This window comes from Tubulanus polymorphus, chromosome 2 (genome assembly GCF_964204645.1).
Source record: "Tubulanus polymorphus chromosome 2, tnTubPoly1.2, whole genome shotgun sequence".
In the NCBI taxonomy this organism is placed as follows: domain Eukaryota; kingdom Metazoa; phylum Nemertea; class Palaeonemertea; order Tubulaniformes; family Tubulanidae; genus Tubulanus; species Tubulanus polymorphus.
The window spans coordinates 31,696,618-31,712,257 of NC_134026.1; the positions used below are offsets into that span (position 1 = coordinate 31,696,618).

The window sequence follows — 15,640 nt, forward strand, 5'->3', positions numbered from 1 at the left end:
ATTTAGACATTTATTTAATCGGGTTGAATTCAGCATTATTCGCCAATAAACTAATGTCGATTGATTATCTATATCTAAATTGGTAAATGTTTTGAATCGATAGAAAAATATTCAGTAAAAATAACTCCCATCATGCGTAGCGGTGATGACGTCACGGGATCCCCACATATACTTGACAACAGTTACTAATGGTTAACAGCAATGGATAAATTACCTAAAAATCCTCCGATTAGAAAATCGACATTAAAAACAGAAACAATTAAAAAATAACAAAACTCAAAATCTCTATTTTCACATTTTATAACAGGATATTTATTTTTTCGGATGATTTTATACAGATTAATGTCAGATATCATGGTCGTCATGGTGATATAATTCGCTCAACAATCGATACACATACGACGGCGCGTTTCCTCCGCTAAAGAAAAAATAACGAAATACGATTAGAATTTTAATGTGAATTTGAAAAGACGTGGACGATGTTGATCGGTCGATTAGATACTGACATGTCTGAGATATAGAGCGTTACTAATTCCGGAGGCACATAATCGAATACAGGATTCTGTACTTTAACAGACGCTAAAATCTCTCCTTCTGTGAATTTGAGAACATCTTGTGGACTGAGAAATTTATTAAACGCATCCTGAAAGAGAAAATTAACATGAGTTCATCAGTTACAACACTGCGTCTTACAACTGAATCATTCAGTGCATCTCTTACCTGGTCATGAGAGCATAAATATTGAGGAGAAAGTTTAAACATCGCGGCACAAACTATCAGCTGAAAATATAAATGATCAAAATTCATCTTTAAATACGTCAGTTATTACCATGGCATCTAATTGGTTTGGTAAAATCAATATCCAGGGGCTGTTGGTCAAAGTTTGTTAGTGGATAGTTGACATAATGACAATAAAGTGATGATTATCTATAACCAACAGTTGAGTAACTCCCCCCCCACTGTTTGGCACTGACCCCCCCTACCCCCAGACTGTGAAGTACTTACTGGAACTGAATGATGTTTAGCTGCTAATGCTATCGCATGTGCACCATTTATAGCTTTCAATCTGTGAAACAAACATTGATTTCGATATTCTATGAATTCGAGTTGATTTAACGAGTAAGTGATGTATAAATACTGACCCTCCATTAGCCATCACTGTATGAGTTCCTATAATCACTTTATTAACGCGAGACATGATCGCGAACACCGCTGAATCAGGAATTACTGTCGTTTCTATGCCGCATTTAGACAGCGTCGATGCTAATTCGTGTCCGTGATAAAACGGTGCGCATTCTACAACAATCACCTGGAATTTACGTTTCCTAGCAGCTCCCTAACAACAACAACAATACAAACAGTTATAAAAGTCGTCATTCATCTCTACATTTGAATTATATCGTCATCGACTGACCTTGAGAAATGCGCTGACCGTCCTTGACCTCCCTGCAGTCATTATGACCTCATTAGAATGAATATGTTCTAAAGCCTGTGCCGCAATATTTCCACCACTGAAATCGAAAACTATTCTCATTAACAAATTCTTATTTTGGTTTAAATTATTTGTTTTTAGATTAAAAATGATTTATACCAATTTTCAAGTTCCATCAATAATTCTCCAATTGCTTCCATCACAATCGGCTGCAAGTACAAATAACTAATTTTCAAGAATCACCAGTAAGGTGAAAGGGGGGTTCAGAGAGAGGGATTCAGGGAGGGGAGGGGAGCTCGGAGAGACAGGGGGGTTCAGAGAGAGGGATTCAGAGAGGGAGGGGGAGCTCGGAGAGACAGGGGGTTCAGAGAGAGGGATTCAGAGAGGGGAGCTCAGGGAGACAGGGGGAGTTCAGGGAGCTCAGGGAGGGGAGGGGGAAGTTACTTACCATAAGCGTATGGAACGGTGTTGAATAATCATCCACTTGACCTTCTGCTAATAACAATTTCTGAAATATATTCATCAAATCATTAAGAATGTGTGTGAGGTTGAGAGGAGGTGGGGGGCGAGTGAGGGTCTTACGTGTAGAGATTCCTGCGGATCACCAGCTTCTGTTTCTGTTTTACCTTTCAACCTACAACATAAACAAACTGAATTAATCAATACAGGTATCAATCAATCTGTAACTGTTCCACCCAAAGTCCTCCACACAATGGTTGTATCCACAGTGATCTATGCGGCTCTACAATTATAGTGTCCAATCTGTGGAAACATCAGACACTCAGGTTCTTTATGAACCATTCAGCCGGTAACCTGCACCCCCTAACATAACCTGCAGCCCCTGCTGCCTGGAACCTGCATCCCGGGCCTCACATACCGTGCATATTCTTCTCTTATTATCTTCAAAACTGAAAAAAACCCAATCATTTTTATAATTAATCATGAAGGAATGAGTTTTTGATAGAGAAAGCGCTGGACCCCCAGCATAACACTGACCTCTTCTAACCATGTTTCCTACAGCCGTTTCAGCAGGTTGAACTTTTATTAAACTCCTTCCCTCTTCCTTAATAATCTCCATTAATTCACTACAACAAATAAAACAACTTATCAATTAACACAAACCCTGGCAAGCGAGGATTGGATTGATCCAGTTATTGGATACACACCCAGGATTAGTCCATTTTGTTTGTGATATAATTCTCCGTAGCAGTTGAACTGTTCTGTATGCGACATCGTAAGATCCGGTTATATTCCTAAAATCAATATCCATCTCATGATGATAAACTACAGAATTTAGATAGTTCTAGATAGAAATGATGCATTTAGATTTGAAGCAGAGCCGCAGAAATTATAGAAACTATAAACATAAATAATATCAAATACAGTAGATTGTGCACGCTTGCTACATATTTTGTAGGATGAATCAAAATCCATTATGAAGCAGCAAAGTGAATTCTGGAGAAGTTGGAGTGACGAGAGTCGTTATCCTCGATCAGAATCCAAGGCAGACGTGTGCGCAGTTTACTGTATTTAATATGAAGCAGATAAAAACACAAGATGCAAGAAACAAAGTTCCCAAATTCATACATAAAACAGTCTTTCCTCCATCTACCCAGCCCAGTAGGTCTATCCTTTCATCCTCTTCAAATTCTTATTGTAACCTAATTTATAATCTGATCACCTTATGTCATTTAACAGCTGCTGCTGCTGCTGTTGTTGTTGCTGCTGTTGCGTTAGATATGTATACATATATCATACTTACCCATTAATTGAACCCTCATCTTTCAGCCTATAAACAATCTATCAGTCATTACTGAATATTCACAGTAGATTTAGAAAAAAACATTGAAAGTAAAAACATTTTCAGAAGTTTGGTTCCTCTAGGGTGCTATGGTTGGACATGGGTCAATCAATACCACCCCAGTATCACCTTCCAGTCTAAATTCATCTGTGTGTTCTATCTTCTCCATGATATATCCACCACTGAGGGTAGTATGAATACAAGATGATGTACAGGTGAGTTCCTGTTTTGGTACTGGATGGGTGGATGCCTTCTCACACACTTCCACGCGAGCAGCGATAGAGAATACTCACCCCTTCCTCAAATCAGCTGCAAATTGATCTATTCTTTCCTGTAGAGTTAAATCTTTGTCTTTATCTACGTCTGTTGGAGCCATCTAAAACAAAAATCACCACAAACCTGAATCAATCAATAAAATGCATTTGATTTTTAGTTTATTTCGACACTGACAGGGCTCTGTGAGGGATCTTATTGCCTCCTCTTCAGTTGACAGACGAACAGAGATAGAGATTCCTGCCGTGAAATATTTATACAATCATAATCACAATATGGAGAGTAATTTATAACTAGATTTCACACTCACAGCTGTTAAAATTCCTTATTTACGACGCTCTATTTTTGTAGACGACTTCCCCGAATGACGTCATTTAACCCTAAAATGGCAGGTGCTCGGGATTCCGGTCGGCGGGATCAACGGTTAGCGGATTGGGATTCCTGGCTAGGGTTAGGGTTACGGAATTAGGGTTAGGGTTACGGACTAGGGTTAGGGTTACGGCGTTTGCAGCGGCCCTACTGTCTATCGGTATTTGCAACTGCCCTTCGCAACATGGCGTCTCTTTCGACGCAGAACTATGAAAGACTGGCAAAAAAATATCGAATGATTTAAGAGATTTGTGACGAGTGTCAATTTAAAGTAGTGAGTATGATTACAGGTTGATAAATACTTTATCCGCCCAGCTAACTTACAACACTTATTCAGTTGTTGATCTAGATATATTCGTCAATCGATATTCAATGACAATAATCACAATCCAATAATGTTTTAATTTAATTTGATCTTCATCTGCCATTCCGTCCATTCAATCATTCATACGCTGCTGCCTTGTACCTGGCCGCCCTAGTGTGGTCGAATCCCATGGATGGAGCTGGAGGAGGCCGAGGTCGATGAGTTACCTATTTTAACCTAGGCTGAGAATTGGGGTATTTTGTCCTCCATCCCGTGCTAGATTTATTTAATTGTTGTTTGTGTGATCCATCGATAACAACAATATTTGGTTTTCCTGCTTGTTGGTTTAATATCATATTTATTTCAGTTGGGTGTATTTAGCAAGATGTCAGGACGAGGAGGAGCCGGAGTAGGAGCAGGAGTAGGAGTAGGAGCAGCAGCCGGAGTAGGAACAGCAGCCGAAGTAGGAACAGCAGCCGGAGTAGGAACAGCAGCCGGAGCAGGAACTGGTCGATATACAAAGATTGAGTCATTTTTCCAATTCAACTGGGACCAAGTAGCAAACGCATTTTGGCAAAGATATCCAAATCCGCACAGGTTAGTTGTCAGCTGAGTGGGAGGGGGGAGGAGGCAGGGTGAGAGGGGGCACTAAGGAGGAGTGGGGCAGAGATGCCCGAGGGGCAGAGATGCCCGATTGAAATATAATAAGATGTTGTGCTCTTAATTTCAGTAATCATGTTTTATCAGAAGATGTAATTTCTCGAGAAATTAAAGATGATGGTAAACTGTACAGTAAACGTCTGCTAACGAAAACAAACAGTTTACCAAAATGGGGAGAGAGATTTTTACCGACTAGCGCCACCAAGAATGTTTGTATTGTTGAGGAATCAATTGTTGATCCAGACGCGAAAATCATTACAACTTATACAAGAAATATTGGATTAACTAAAATAATGGTAGTTAATATTCTTAGACTCAGTTCCACAGTTCTGAATCCAGTTCCACAGTTCTGAACCCAGTTCCACAGTTACTGGACTCAGTTCCACAGTTCTGAACCCAGTTCCACAGTTCTGAACCCAGTTCCACAGTTTCTGAACCCAGTTCCACAGTTCTGAACCCAGTTCCACAGTTCTGAACCCAGTTCCACAGTTCTGAACCCAGTTCCACAGTTCTGAACCCAGTTCCACAGTTCTGAACCCAGTTCCACAGTTCTGAACCCAGTTCCACAGTTCTGAACCTAGTTCTGCTGCTTTGAATGAATATGTTTTGAGTTGTTTTTGTTTGTTTTTTCAGACAATTGTAGAGAAAGTAGTTTATGAAGTGAATACAGAAAACACATTGTCGACAGTTTGTAAACGCGAGGCGTGGGTGAAATCTGATATCTACGGATTTTCCCGAGCGATTCAAGCTTTTTCCATCGAGCGATTTAAGAAAAACGTTCACAAAACTCTCCGCGGTTACAACTACATTCTCGAAAAACTGTATCGACCTGAACCGCAGGTCGCCGTGACGACGGAGACGGCGGCCGGGGCGTTGAGATCGACGGCGATGAAAGCGCAGAATACGGCGAAAAAAGCGACGGAAATCGCTAAAGCAAAAGCTCAAGCCGGGCAGAATAAAGTGGCGGCTAGTTTAACTACCGGTCAGACTCATTAATACGTTATCAACGAAATCAGCATTTTATAAAATATCGAGATCTCGCGTTAACATCGACAATGAAACATTCCTACAATTAGTGAGGATGGCCCCCTGGTGACGGTTCATGGCTTTATTCATCGGTATCATTATTATTTACATCTTTATAAAACTGCCAAATACAAGTCATAATTAATACTCTACTGATTCAATAAACTCATGATTTAAAGTTGTATTGACGAACGCCGAGGTTTAACGGTTCAATTGTAAATATATCCTCAAGAGAATGATTTAATATATATTGATTTGATGGGGTTTTCCAGGATATATATATATATATGTGTGCATCACAGGGATATAGGTTATAAATGAAAGTTTAGTTAGGGGGTAACAGGGATTAGTAATATTCATTACTGTGCCATGTAATAATGACGATTTAATGTCGAAATAAAACCTTTACAAAAATAGAAAAACAATTGTCTTATTAATTATAGCTCTTTATTTTACATAGTTTCACAGACTAATGCTGCCCCCTATTGTCACAGATGACCGCTGCTGCCCCCTAGTGTTTGTATAGATGATAATTTTGAAAGGAGTTGCTGTTTTTCTAGGTGTATGTTAGAACCCTCGTACACGTTGACTAATTCATATTTAGGAGGATCTTCTAAAGCCTGGAAAATAAAGACAACATGCCACAGATAGCTTGAGGATTCTAAATGATGATTAATAGAGACTCGGGGGGGGGGGGGGGGGGGGTTCAGTACCTGTTTGCCGAGTATTATAACATAAGGAATTCCCAGTCGTGACGCTTCATATTTTCGTTTTCCTATCGACATTTTTAAACGATCGTCCAGTATAATTTCACCTCTCAATCCCGATAGCTCTTTATCAATATCACGATATAGTTCCTCCGATAACCTATAGGTGTCCTCAGCTCTGAATCCTTCCTGTTTGAACGTATTAATTTGTAATTAATTTTTATTTTTTTCAAATACCGGTATTTTTTACGCTCTGAGAAATACTTACTTTTTGCGGAATAATACAGATCTGATACGGAGCTATGAGTGACGGCCATTTTATTTTATCGTCGTCTGATAAAACTTCAACTGCAGCAGCCAAAATACGGGTGACTCCTAAACCGTAACATCCCATAACTAATACACTACAAATAGAGAGAAGAATGATGTACATTATCAGTGGATTGGAGCAGACCCTGCTGCCATGGAATTCACTGCCTGTGGAGGATAATTACTTTTCTCACAAGATCACAGTCTACTGTAGATCAGAGGTGATCACAGTCTACTGTAGATCAGAGGTGATCACAGTCTACTGTAGATCAGAGATGATCACGGACTACTGCAGATCAGAGGCTAGCCCACAGTCTACTGTAGGTCAGAGGTGATCACAGTCTACTGTAGATCAGAGGCAAGCCCGCAGTCTACTGTAGATCAGAGGTGATCACAGTACTGTAGGTCACAGGTAATATAGCTCAATTAAAACTTACTTTGGTTTACGAAATTCGTTGAGATAATTAGCCTTAAACACTGAGGAATATTTAGTACCCAATAGAAATGTGTGTCCGACCTATAAAATATAAATATATCAAATATTTCAATGAATTAAAGTCTATTTATAACTGAAGAACTGGAACCAGTTGACCTCGATTCCATTTTGTTTTCGAAAAGTTCCTGTTCCACATTTTGGACACAAAACTTCTTTATCATCAGCCATTTCTACAAATAGATGAAAATAAATAATTGTTTTCAAAAGTTGATGTTCTATCGATGAATATTCCCAATATAAAACTACGTACCCAATAACTCTTTATTTGAACCAATCTTACAGCTGAAAATACATCGAATAATATTTCATTTCAACACAATATTCAATCAATAAACGATAAGTGATAATTGAGTACCTACGTGTTACAGATGAGTAAAGTATCCTCTCCAATATCAGTAGATATATGGTACTCATGTGATAAAGAGCCACCTATATTCCCAGTAGCACCTTCCACTAGAAAATGAACAAACTTCAAATTTACTTCAATCTTAAGTGCAGTAGGAGAGTAGTATAGTGTAGTTATAGTGTAGTTATAGTGTATCTGATATCTAATTTTACCTTTAATAAAATCAAGTTGTAGTTGGTTGAATATTCTATTGTAAGCCTCACATACTTTATCATAAGTTAATTTAGCTGCTTGTTCATTTACATCAAACGTGTACAAATCTGAGAAAATACATTAAAAAAAACACATTTCAATAAAACATTCGAGATTGAGATTTCTCTAAATACTTACCTTTCATCAGGAATCCTCTAGCTCTCAGTAAACCGTGTTTAGATCGAGATTGAGATTGCTCTAAATACTTACCTTTCATCAGGAATCCTCTAGCTCTCAGTAAACCGTGTTTAGATCGAGATCGAGATTGCTCTAAATACTTACCTTTCATCAGGAATTCTCGAGCTCTCAGTAAACCGTGTTTAGGTTGTATTTCATCTCTGTATTTCCAGGTTATTTGATAGAGTAGAAGTGGAAGTCGTTTATAAGAGATTCCAGGATGATTCATCGAAGAAACTAATGATGTAATCGCTTCTTCGTGAGTCTCATGTAAATAAACAATTACAACAATAATCAAAGTTCTCGGCCCTAGATACAGCCTTGTCTCCTAATAGGATAAACAACCCAGTCTTACTACCTTAACTTACCGGTGCTAAACAATAATCATTACCATGACGATCATTTAATCTGAATAGTTCGGAGCCCATTTCTGACCAGCGTCCTGTAATAGAGGGTATATAGTAACGCTGTAATGTGTGATATCCACGACGACCGGTTACGGACTCGTGAAATACTCACCCGATTTCTTCCACAGTTTACCAGCTGTTAAACACGGCATCGCTATTTTCTGTGCGTCGATATTAGACATTTCTATATCTATTAATTGTTGAAGTTTATGAAGAACACGAAGTCCGATCGGTAGAATATAAAACGCTCCAGGGTAACTGTGTTGTATGATACCATTATAAACCATTAACTGTGAATTATACAAATAAACACTTTACTCAATATTCACTGTCTCTCAATTCAACCGTGCATTTTATCATTCTTACTTTATGACTTAAACAACTGTGTTCTAGATGTTGCGGTATCGTCTGCGCCAATATTCCTGCCTCTATCAATTTTGACATACGAGTATACGACAAGCAGCGAACTGCGGCAAGCGAGGGCTGCCGAATTCTGTGACATTTAACAAGAATCGATTGATACATATTCGATAAATCGATCAGAAATCAAAGTTTCCAGAGCCGCATCAATTGAACTGTCATCCATGCGCAACGACCTTGAGTTCAATAAAATGTGATATTGAATTTATTAATTCGGACCACCGGACGGACGCGTACGTAACGGAGCCTTCCTCGGCGCAGTTAGAGGTCCTCCATAGACATCAGTTCATTGTATTTCCTCCAGGGGTCAGCGATGTGAGCACTTTGGTAGTTCAGGGTATCTCCTATAGGGGTCACTGATTCACTTTAAACAACAACTAACAGATCGATTTCTATATAACACAAGATAGTTATAAGTTTTTATTATGCAACTGATGACAAACAGTTTTACAATTGAGAGAAACAGTTTATTGTTTACATAAGTTAACTGGCAATTAGGATGTTCATATCTCCTATTAATCTGCAGCCTGGACCCTGTGGGCACCACCTCTGTACCCCCTGAACCTGCTGGTACCCCCCCTCTGTACCCCCTGAACCGTAAACGATCTATAAACATGCAACTATTGACCCGTCTCATCCTGGCCCTCATTTCCAGGCCACAGATTCTGAGAATAAATGTATTTACATTAAAGAAAGTTACTGCGGTAAGTGAGTTTATAATTGAATCAGATTTTCATCATTGATCGGGCTGTGATCTGTATTCCTGACCGATCGGCGACGACCTTGACTGACAGCTGCTGTGACCTTGCCGCGACCTGATCGTCTGTGAAGTAAACAATAGAACAGATCAATAAACAGAACTCACTGGAACGAGTTCTTTAAATAACTCATCTCCGTCTAACTCACCTGGGAGTTCGCGGAGAAAATGATATTAAATCTTGAACGGCCGACACTGTAGTAGTCATTCTCGTAGCAGTTACTCCTGGATTAGGAGCTATTCCCGGTAATAAACTAATCCTTCTCTGTAACGATTAAACATCTCTCAACAACCACATCAACAGATAGATTTAAACCTAGATTAATCGTCAACGAACCTCATCATTTCCGGGTGTTATTTCTATTTTCAAGTTATTGAATGTAGAAGGGCTGTTCTGTAAGTTGTCGCTAGGTGTCAGCACTGGTGGCGGTGTAGAGAGCGTCGATAAAGGAGGTGAGAAAGCTTCGACGAGTGATATATTTTCTGATTGTAAATCAAACGAAGAATTGCTGAAACGCTGGCCACGAGATGAGCTACGCTGCCGTCCTGTAAATAGACATATCCAATATACCGAACTATAGCAGACGCAATCCTTCTGAGTGGGAATCATTTTATTAAACAGGAGTCACCCCTCAGAGTAGGAGTCACCCCTCAGAGTAGGAGTCACCCTGAGTCTGTACAGTACTCACTGATGGATGCAGTGTTGTTTGGAGTCATTGAATTTTCTGACGATTTTTTCTGTGAATTCAATCTCACACTACGTCGTCTGCCAGTTGACATAGGTGTCCTACAGGTGGCAGCACTGGGTAGAACGTGTTTTTTCTTCGCCGAATAAGAATGTCGATCGAATTCAGATTTCAAATCTCGTTTATTTTGACTCGGCATTTCTGCATCTTCTCGTAAAGAATTCTCAAGTTCCATCCGTTCTGTAAATACAAATCAAAAACAGTTGTAACAATAGATCGGAAAATTTAAATATTCGTTCTCTGATTTCTGCAGTGACGTGACGACTGATTGTCACTACTGGGATTCACTTGTAGTCTCAAGAGAGAATATAGATTGAGATCTGATCTGTCCTCACTTACCAGGGTCGGTATCTGTAGGTAGTAAATATTGTAAGAATGGTGAATCTGCAGCTGCCGCAGCTGCCGCTGCTGCTGAACCACTGCTCACAGTTTGTTGTGTGAATTTCACAGATTTCGGCGTCTTACTACAAATATAAAACCAAATTTGTCCTTTAATCACAAGTCCACCACCTCGGTCCACCCTACCAAGTCCACCACCTCGGTCCACCCTACCAAGTCTACCACCTCGGTCCACCCAACCAAGTCCACCACCTCAGTCCACCCTACCAAGTCTACCACCTCGGTCCACCCAACCAAGTCCACCACCTCGGTCCACCCAACCAAGTCCACCACCTCGGTCCACCCTACCAAGTCTACCACCTCGGTCCACCCAACCAAGTCCACCACCTCAGTCCACCCTACCAAGTCCACCACCTCAGTCCACCCTACCAAGTCCACCACCTCAGTCCACCCTACCAAGTCCACCACCTCGGTCCACCCTACCAAGTCTACCACCTCGGTCCACCCAACCAAGTCTACCACCTCGGTCCACCCTACCAAGTCTACCACCTCGGTCCACCCTACCAAGTCCACCACCTCGGTCCACCCTACCAAGTCAACCACCTCGGTCCACCCAACCAAGTCCACCACCTCGGTCCACCCAACCAAGTCCACCACCTCAGTCCACCCTACCAAGTCTACCACCTCGGTCCACCCAACCAAGTCCACCACCTCGGTCCACCCAACCAAGTCCACCACCTCGGTCCACCCTACCAAGTCTACCACCTCGGTCCACCCAACCAAGTCCACCACCTCAGTCCACCCTACCAAGTCTACCACCTCGGTCCACCCAACCAAGTCCACCACCTCGGTCCACCCAACCAAGTCCACCACCTCGGTCCACCCTACCAAGTCTACCACCTCGGTCCACCCAACCAAGTCCACCACCTCGGTCCACCCAACCAAGTCCACCACCTCGGTCCACCCTACCAAGTCTACCACCTCGGTCCACCCAACCAAGTCCACCACCTCAGTCCACCCTACCAAGTCCACCACCTCAGTCCACCCTACCAAGTCCACCACCTCGGTCCACCCTACCAAGTCTACCACCTCGGTCCACCCAACCAAGTCTACCACCTCGGTCCACCCTACCAAGTCTACCACCTCGGTCCACCCTACCAAGTCAACCACCTCGGTTCACCCAACCAAGTCCACCACCTCGGTCCACCCTACCAAGTCTACCACCTCGGTCCACCCTACCAAGTCCACCACCTCGGTTCACCCAACCAAGTCCACCACCTCGGTCCACCCTACCAAGTCCACCACCTCGGTTCACCCTACCAAGTCAACCACCTCGGTCCACCCTACCAAGTCTACCACCTCGGTCCACCCTACCAAGTCTACCACCTCGGTCCACCCTACCAAGTCTACCACCTCGGTCCACCCTACCAAGTCCACCACCTCGGTCCACCCTACCAAGTCTACCACCTCGGTCCACCCTACCAAGTCTACCACCTCGGTCCACCCTACCAAGTCTACCACCTCGGTCCACCCTACCAAGTCTACCACCTCGGTCCACCCTACCAAGTCTACCACCTCGGTCTACCCTACCAAGTCTACCACCTCGGTCCACCCTACCAAGTCTACCACCTCAGTCCACCCTACCAAGTCCACCACCTCAGTCCACCCTACCAAGTCCACCACCTCGGTCCACCCTACCAAGTCTACCACCTCGGTCCACCCTACCAAGTCTACCACCTCGGTCCACCCTACCAAGTCTACCACCTCGGTCCACCCTACCAAGTCTACCACCTCGGTCTACCCTACCAAGTCTACCACCTCGGTCCACCCTACCAAGTCTACCACCTCAGTCCACCCTACCAAGTCCACCACCTCAGTCCACCCTACCAAGTCTACCACCTCGGTTCACCCTACCGAGTCAACCACCTCGGTCCACCCTACCGAGTCAACCACCTCGGTCCACCCTACCAAGTCTACCACCTCAGTCCACCCTACCAAGTCCACCACCTCAGTCCACCCTACCAAGTCCACCACCTCGGTCCACCCTACCAAGTCCACCACCTCGGTCCACCCTACCAAGTCCACCACCTCGGTCCACCCTACCAAGTCCACCACCTCGGTCCACCCTACCAAGTCCACCACCTCGGTCCACCCTACCAAGTCTACCACCTCGGTCCACCCTACCAAGTCTACCACCTCAGTCCACCCTACCAAGTCCACCACCTCAGTCCACCCTACCAAGTCCACCACCTCGGTCCACCCTACCAAGTCCACCACCTCGGTCCACCCTACCAAGTCCACCACCTCGGTCCACCCAACCAAGTCTACCACCTCGGTCCACCCTACCAAGTCCACCACCTCGGTCCACCCTACCGAGTCAACCACCTCGGTCCACCCTACCGAGTCAACCACCTCGGTCCACCCTACCAAGTCTACCACCTCAGTCCACCCTACCAAGTCCACCACCTCGGTTCACCCTACCAAGTCCACCACCTCGGTCCACCCTACCAAGTCCACCACCTCGGTTCACCCTACCAAGTCCACCACCTCGGTCCACCCTACCAAGTCTACCACCTCGGTCCACCCTACCAAGTCCACCACCTCGGTTCACCCTACCAAGTCCACCACCTCAGTCCACCCTACCAAGTCTACCACCTCGGTCCACCCTACCAAGTCCACCACCTCGGTTCACCCTACCAAGTCAACCACCTCGGTCCACCCTACCAAGTCTACCACCTCGGTCCACCCTACCAAGTCCACCACCTCGGTTCACCCTACCAAGTCCACCACCTCGGTTCACCCTACCAAGTCTACCACCTCGGTCCACCCTACCAAGTCTACCACCTCGGTCCACCCTACCAAGTCCACCACCTCGGTTCACCCTACCAAGTCAACCACCTCGGTCCACCCTACCAAGTCCACCACCTCGGTTCACCCTACCAAGTCTACCACCTCGGTTCACCCTACCAAGTCCACCACCTCGGTCTACCCTACCAAGTCCACCACCTCGGTCCACCCTACCAAGTCTACCACCTCGGTCCACCCTACCAAGTCCACCACCTCGGTTCACCCTACCAAGTCTACCACCTCGGTCCACCCTACCAAGTCTACCACCTCGGTTCACCCTACCAAGTCCACCACCTCGGTCCACCCTACCAAGTCCACCACCTCGGTTCACCCTACCAAGTCTACCACCTCGGTCCACCCTACCAAGTCCACCACCTCGGTCCACCCTACCAAGTCAACCACCTCAGTCCACCCTACCAAGTCCACCACCTCAGTCCACCCTACCAAGTCCACCACCTCAGTCCACCCAACCAAGTCTACCACCTCAGTCCACCCTACCAAGTCTACCACCTCGGTCCACCCTACCAAGTCCACCACCTCGGTTCACCCTACCAAGTCCACCACCTCGGTCCACCCTACCAAGTCTACCACCTCGGTCCACCCTACCAAGTCCACCACCTCGGTTCACCCTACCAAGTCCACCACCTCAGTCCACCCTACCAAGTCTACCACCTCGGTCCACCCTACCAAGTCCACCACCTCGGTTCACCCTACCAAGTCAACCACCTCGGTCCACCCTACCAAGTCTACCACCTCGGTCCACCCTACCAAGTCCACCACCTCGGTTCACCCTACCAAGTCCACCACCTCAGTCCACCCTACCAAGTCTACCACCTCGGTCCACCCTACCAAGTCCACCACCTCGGTTCACCCTACCAAGTCTACCACCTCGGTCCACCCTACCAAGTCCACCACCTCGGTCCACCCTACCAAGTCTACCCTACCAAGTCAACCACCTCGGTCCACCCTACCAAGTCCACCACCTCGGTTCACCCTACCAAGTCTACCCTACCAAGTCCACCACCTCGGTCCACCCTACCAAGTCTACCCTACCAAGTCCACCACCTCGGTCCACCCTACCAAGTCCACCACCTCGGTCCACCCTACCAAGTCTACCCTACCAAGTCAACCACCTCGGTCCACCCTACCAAGTCCACCACCTCGGTTCACCCTACCAAGTCTACCCTACCAAGTCCACCACCTCGGTTCACCCTACCAAGTCTACCCTACCAAGTCCACCACCTCGGTTCACCCTACCAAGTCTACCCTACCAAGTCCACCACCTCGGTTCACCCTACCAAGTCTACCCTACCAAGTCAACCACCTCGGTCCACCCGAACCAAGTCAAGTCAACCACTGTTCAGGACCCAGAAACATATTACAATCAATGTTAAGATATTTGATATTTGGCAATTGGTATTTTCAGTGAATTTGAGTAAAGTTAGTAAACTGAACTCGGTTCCAAACAGTTTTCGGTTCAGATTTAACTAAAATTGATTCATTTCAAATGTTTGAACTCAAATTGAACGGAGAAGAACTGAGGTCAGTTGCTCACAAGTTGAGGTCAGTAAAGAGTTAACCAGTGGATTGTTGACATAGCGACAATTAAAAGTTCATTGTTACTGTGGTATTTATCCACTGGTTATCTTTAACCAACTTTTTAGCAACTGGGCTGAGAATTTTACCCTTTGCGAGTTGAACGTTTGGTTTGTGGAGTCGACTCAGAGTCGTCTGATATCGATAAAGCTCTCATCGCTGGAGTCGTTTTAGTTGAACTATATCTACGTCTGCTCGTCGCCGGAGGAGTTTCATCCTTCTCATCCTCCTCCGTCACTCCAGCTTCTCGTTTCCCTGACGACAACGCTGATATTACCGATAACGGAGATGGCGCTACTTGTAAACTACGTCTAAGACTACGACGTAAACCGGGAGTAGTAGTAGTTACTCCGGGAGTAATCATGCCGATAGAACG

At 44.6% G+C, this 15,640-nt stretch overlaps 5 protein-coding genes across 7 annotated transcripts; 2 read left to right on the forward strand and 3 right to left on the reverse strand.

Annotated features, from left to right (window-relative positions):
• Positions 1 to 290: 290 nt before the first annotated feature.
• On the reverse strand, positions 291 to 3,887 carry LOC141900680 (translation initiation factor eIF2B subunit beta-like). Of its 2 annotated transcripts, XM_074787676.1 has the most exons (15): positions 3,817 to 3,887; positions 3,527 to 3,609; positions 3,195 to 3,221; positions 2,599 to 2,685; positions 2,429 to 2,517; positions 2,310 to 2,340; positions 2,015 to 2,066; positions 1,881 to 1,940; positions 1,592 to 1,641; positions 1,415 to 1,511; positions 1,143 to 1,336; positions 1,006 to 1,066; positions 721 to 780; positions 507 to 643; positions 291 to 418 (listed from the first exon to the last, which is right to left on the reverse strand). In XM_074787676.1, the coding sequence occupies exons 2-15, from the start codon at positions 3,607 to 3,609 to the stop codon at positions 346 to 348; spliced, it is 1,101 nt and encodes a 366-aa protein (XP_074643777.1). In that variant the 5' UTR covers positions 3,817 to 3,887; the 3' UTR covers positions 291 to 345. The 2 variants fall into 2 exon arrangements, with proteins under 2 accessions (XP_074643777.1, XP_074643778.1); XM_074787677.1 differs by lacking the exon at positions 3,195 to 3,221.
• A 168-nt stretch (positions 3,888 to 4,055) lies between these two features.
• LOC141900685 (PRELI domain-containing protein 1, mitochondrial-like) lies at positions 4,056 to 6,264 on the forward strand. Of its 2 annotated transcripts, none has more exons than XM_074787683.1 (4): positions 4,056 to 4,149; positions 4,547 to 4,776; positions 4,910 to 5,135; positions 5,473 to 6,262. In XM_074787683.1, the coding sequence occupies exons 2-4, from the start codon at positions 4,565 to 4,567 to the stop codon at positions 5,833 to 5,835; spliced, it is 801 nt and encodes a 266-aa protein (XP_074643784.1). In that variant the 5' UTR covers positions 4,056 to 4,149; positions 4,547 to 4,564; the 3' UTR covers positions 5,836 to 6,262. The 2 variants fall into 2 exon arrangements, with proteins under 2 accessions (XP_074643784.1, XP_074643785.1); XM_074787684.1 differs by lacking the exon at positions 4,056 to 4,149 and adding an exon at positions 4,309 to 4,433 and having other exon boundaries at positions 5,473 to 6,264.
• A 47-nt stretch (positions 6,265 to 6,311) lies between these two features.
• LOC141900674 (putative proline--tRNA ligase, mitochondrial) lies at positions 6,312 to 9,152 on the reverse strand. The gene is made up of 12 exons (XM_074787662.1): positions 8,926 to 9,152; positions 8,672 to 8,849; positions 8,521 to 8,594; positions 8,258 to 8,417; positions 7,936 to 8,043; positions 7,737 to 7,830; positions 7,628 to 7,659; positions 7,474 to 7,547; positions 7,319 to 7,398; positions 6,841 to 6,976; positions 6,579 to 6,761; positions 6,312 to 6,485 (listed from the first exon to the last, which is right to left on the reverse strand). The coding sequence occupies exons 1-12, from the start codon at positions 9,082 to 9,084 to the stop codon at positions 6,354 to 6,356; spliced, it is 1,410 nt and encodes a 469-aa protein (XP_074643763.1). The 5' UTR covers positions 9,085 to 9,152; the 3' UTR covers positions 6,312 to 6,353.
• A 269-nt stretch (positions 9,153 to 9,421) lies between these two features.
• LOC141900682 (uncharacterized) lies at positions 9,422 to 15,636 on the reverse strand. The gene is made up of 6 exons (XM_074787678.1): positions 15,354 to 15,636; positions 10,822 to 10,946; positions 10,426 to 10,662; positions 10,074 to 10,282; positions 9,886 to 10,001; positions 9,422 to 9,802 (listed from the first exon to the last, which is right to left on the reverse strand). The coding sequence occupies exons 1-6, from the start codon at positions 15,626 to 15,628 to the stop codon at positions 9,694 to 9,696; spliced, it is 1,071 nt and encodes a 356-aa protein (XP_074643779.1). The 5' UTR covers positions 15,629 to 15,636; the 3' UTR covers positions 9,422 to 9,693.
• LOC141900841 (uncharacterized) lies at positions 11,337 to 15,107 on the forward strand (the record flags this gene model as incomplete). The annotated part of the gene is made up of 3 exons (XM_074787888.1): positions 11,337 to 11,455; positions 12,011 to 12,076; positions 15,095 to 15,107. Coding segments are annotated over 3 exons (198 nt in total), but the record flags the coding sequence as incomplete, so codon positions are not given.
• Positions 15,637 to 15,640: the final 4 nt, after the last annotated feature.

Bases quoted from the DNA above. Each gene is read 5' to 3' on its own strand.
- LOC141900682 (XM_074787678.1), bottom strand. From the start codon at position 15,628: ATGATTACTCCCGGAGTAACTACTACTACTCCCGGTTTACGTCGTAGT. The intron at 10,947-15,353 runs GTAAAATTCTCA...TTATATTTGTAG, and splicing joins AAACGTTCAACTCGCAAAGG to TAAGACGCCGAAATCTGTGA. The intron at 10,283-10,425 runs GTGAGTACTGTA...GTCTATTTACAG, and splicing joins AAACAACACTGCATCCATCA to GACGGCAGCGTAGCTCATCT.
- LOC141900680 (XM_074787676.1), bottom strand. From the start codon at position 3,609: ATGGCTCCAACAGACGTAGATAAAGACAAAGATTTAACTCTACAGGAA. The intron at 2,341-2,428 runs GTCAGTGTTATG...GGTTTTTTTCAG, and splicing joins AGGAAACATGGTTAGAAGAG to TTTTGAAGATAATAAGAGAA. The intron at 1,512-1,591 runs GTATAAATCATT...TTTCGATTTCAG, and splicing joins TTGATGGAACTTGAAAATTG to TGGTGGAAATATTGCGGCAC.
- LOC141900685 (XM_074787683.1), top strand. From the start codon at position 4,565: ATGTCAGGACGAGGAGGAGCCGGAGTAGGAGCAGGAGTAGGAGTAGGA. The intron at 4,777-4,909 runs GTTAGTTGTCAG...TCTTAATTTCAG, and splicing joins AGATATCCAAATCCGCACAG to TAATCATGTTTTATCAGAAG. The intron at 5,136-5,472 runs GTAGTTAATATT...TTGTTTTTTCAG, and splicing joins TTGGATTAACTAAAATAATG to ACAATTGTAGAGAAAGTAGT.
- LOC141900674 (XM_074787662.1), bottom strand. From the start codon at position 9,084: ATGTATCAATCGATTCTTGTTAAATGTCACAGAATTCGGCAGCCCTCG. The intron at 8,595-8,671 runs GTGAGTATTTCA...CCTCTATTACAG, and splicing joins TAAACTGTGGAAGAAATCGG to GACGCTGGTCAGAAATGGGC. The intron at 6,486-6,578 runs GTACTGAACCCC...TTTATTTTCCAG, and splicing joins TTATAATACTCGGCAAACAG to GCTTTAGAAGATCCTCCTAA.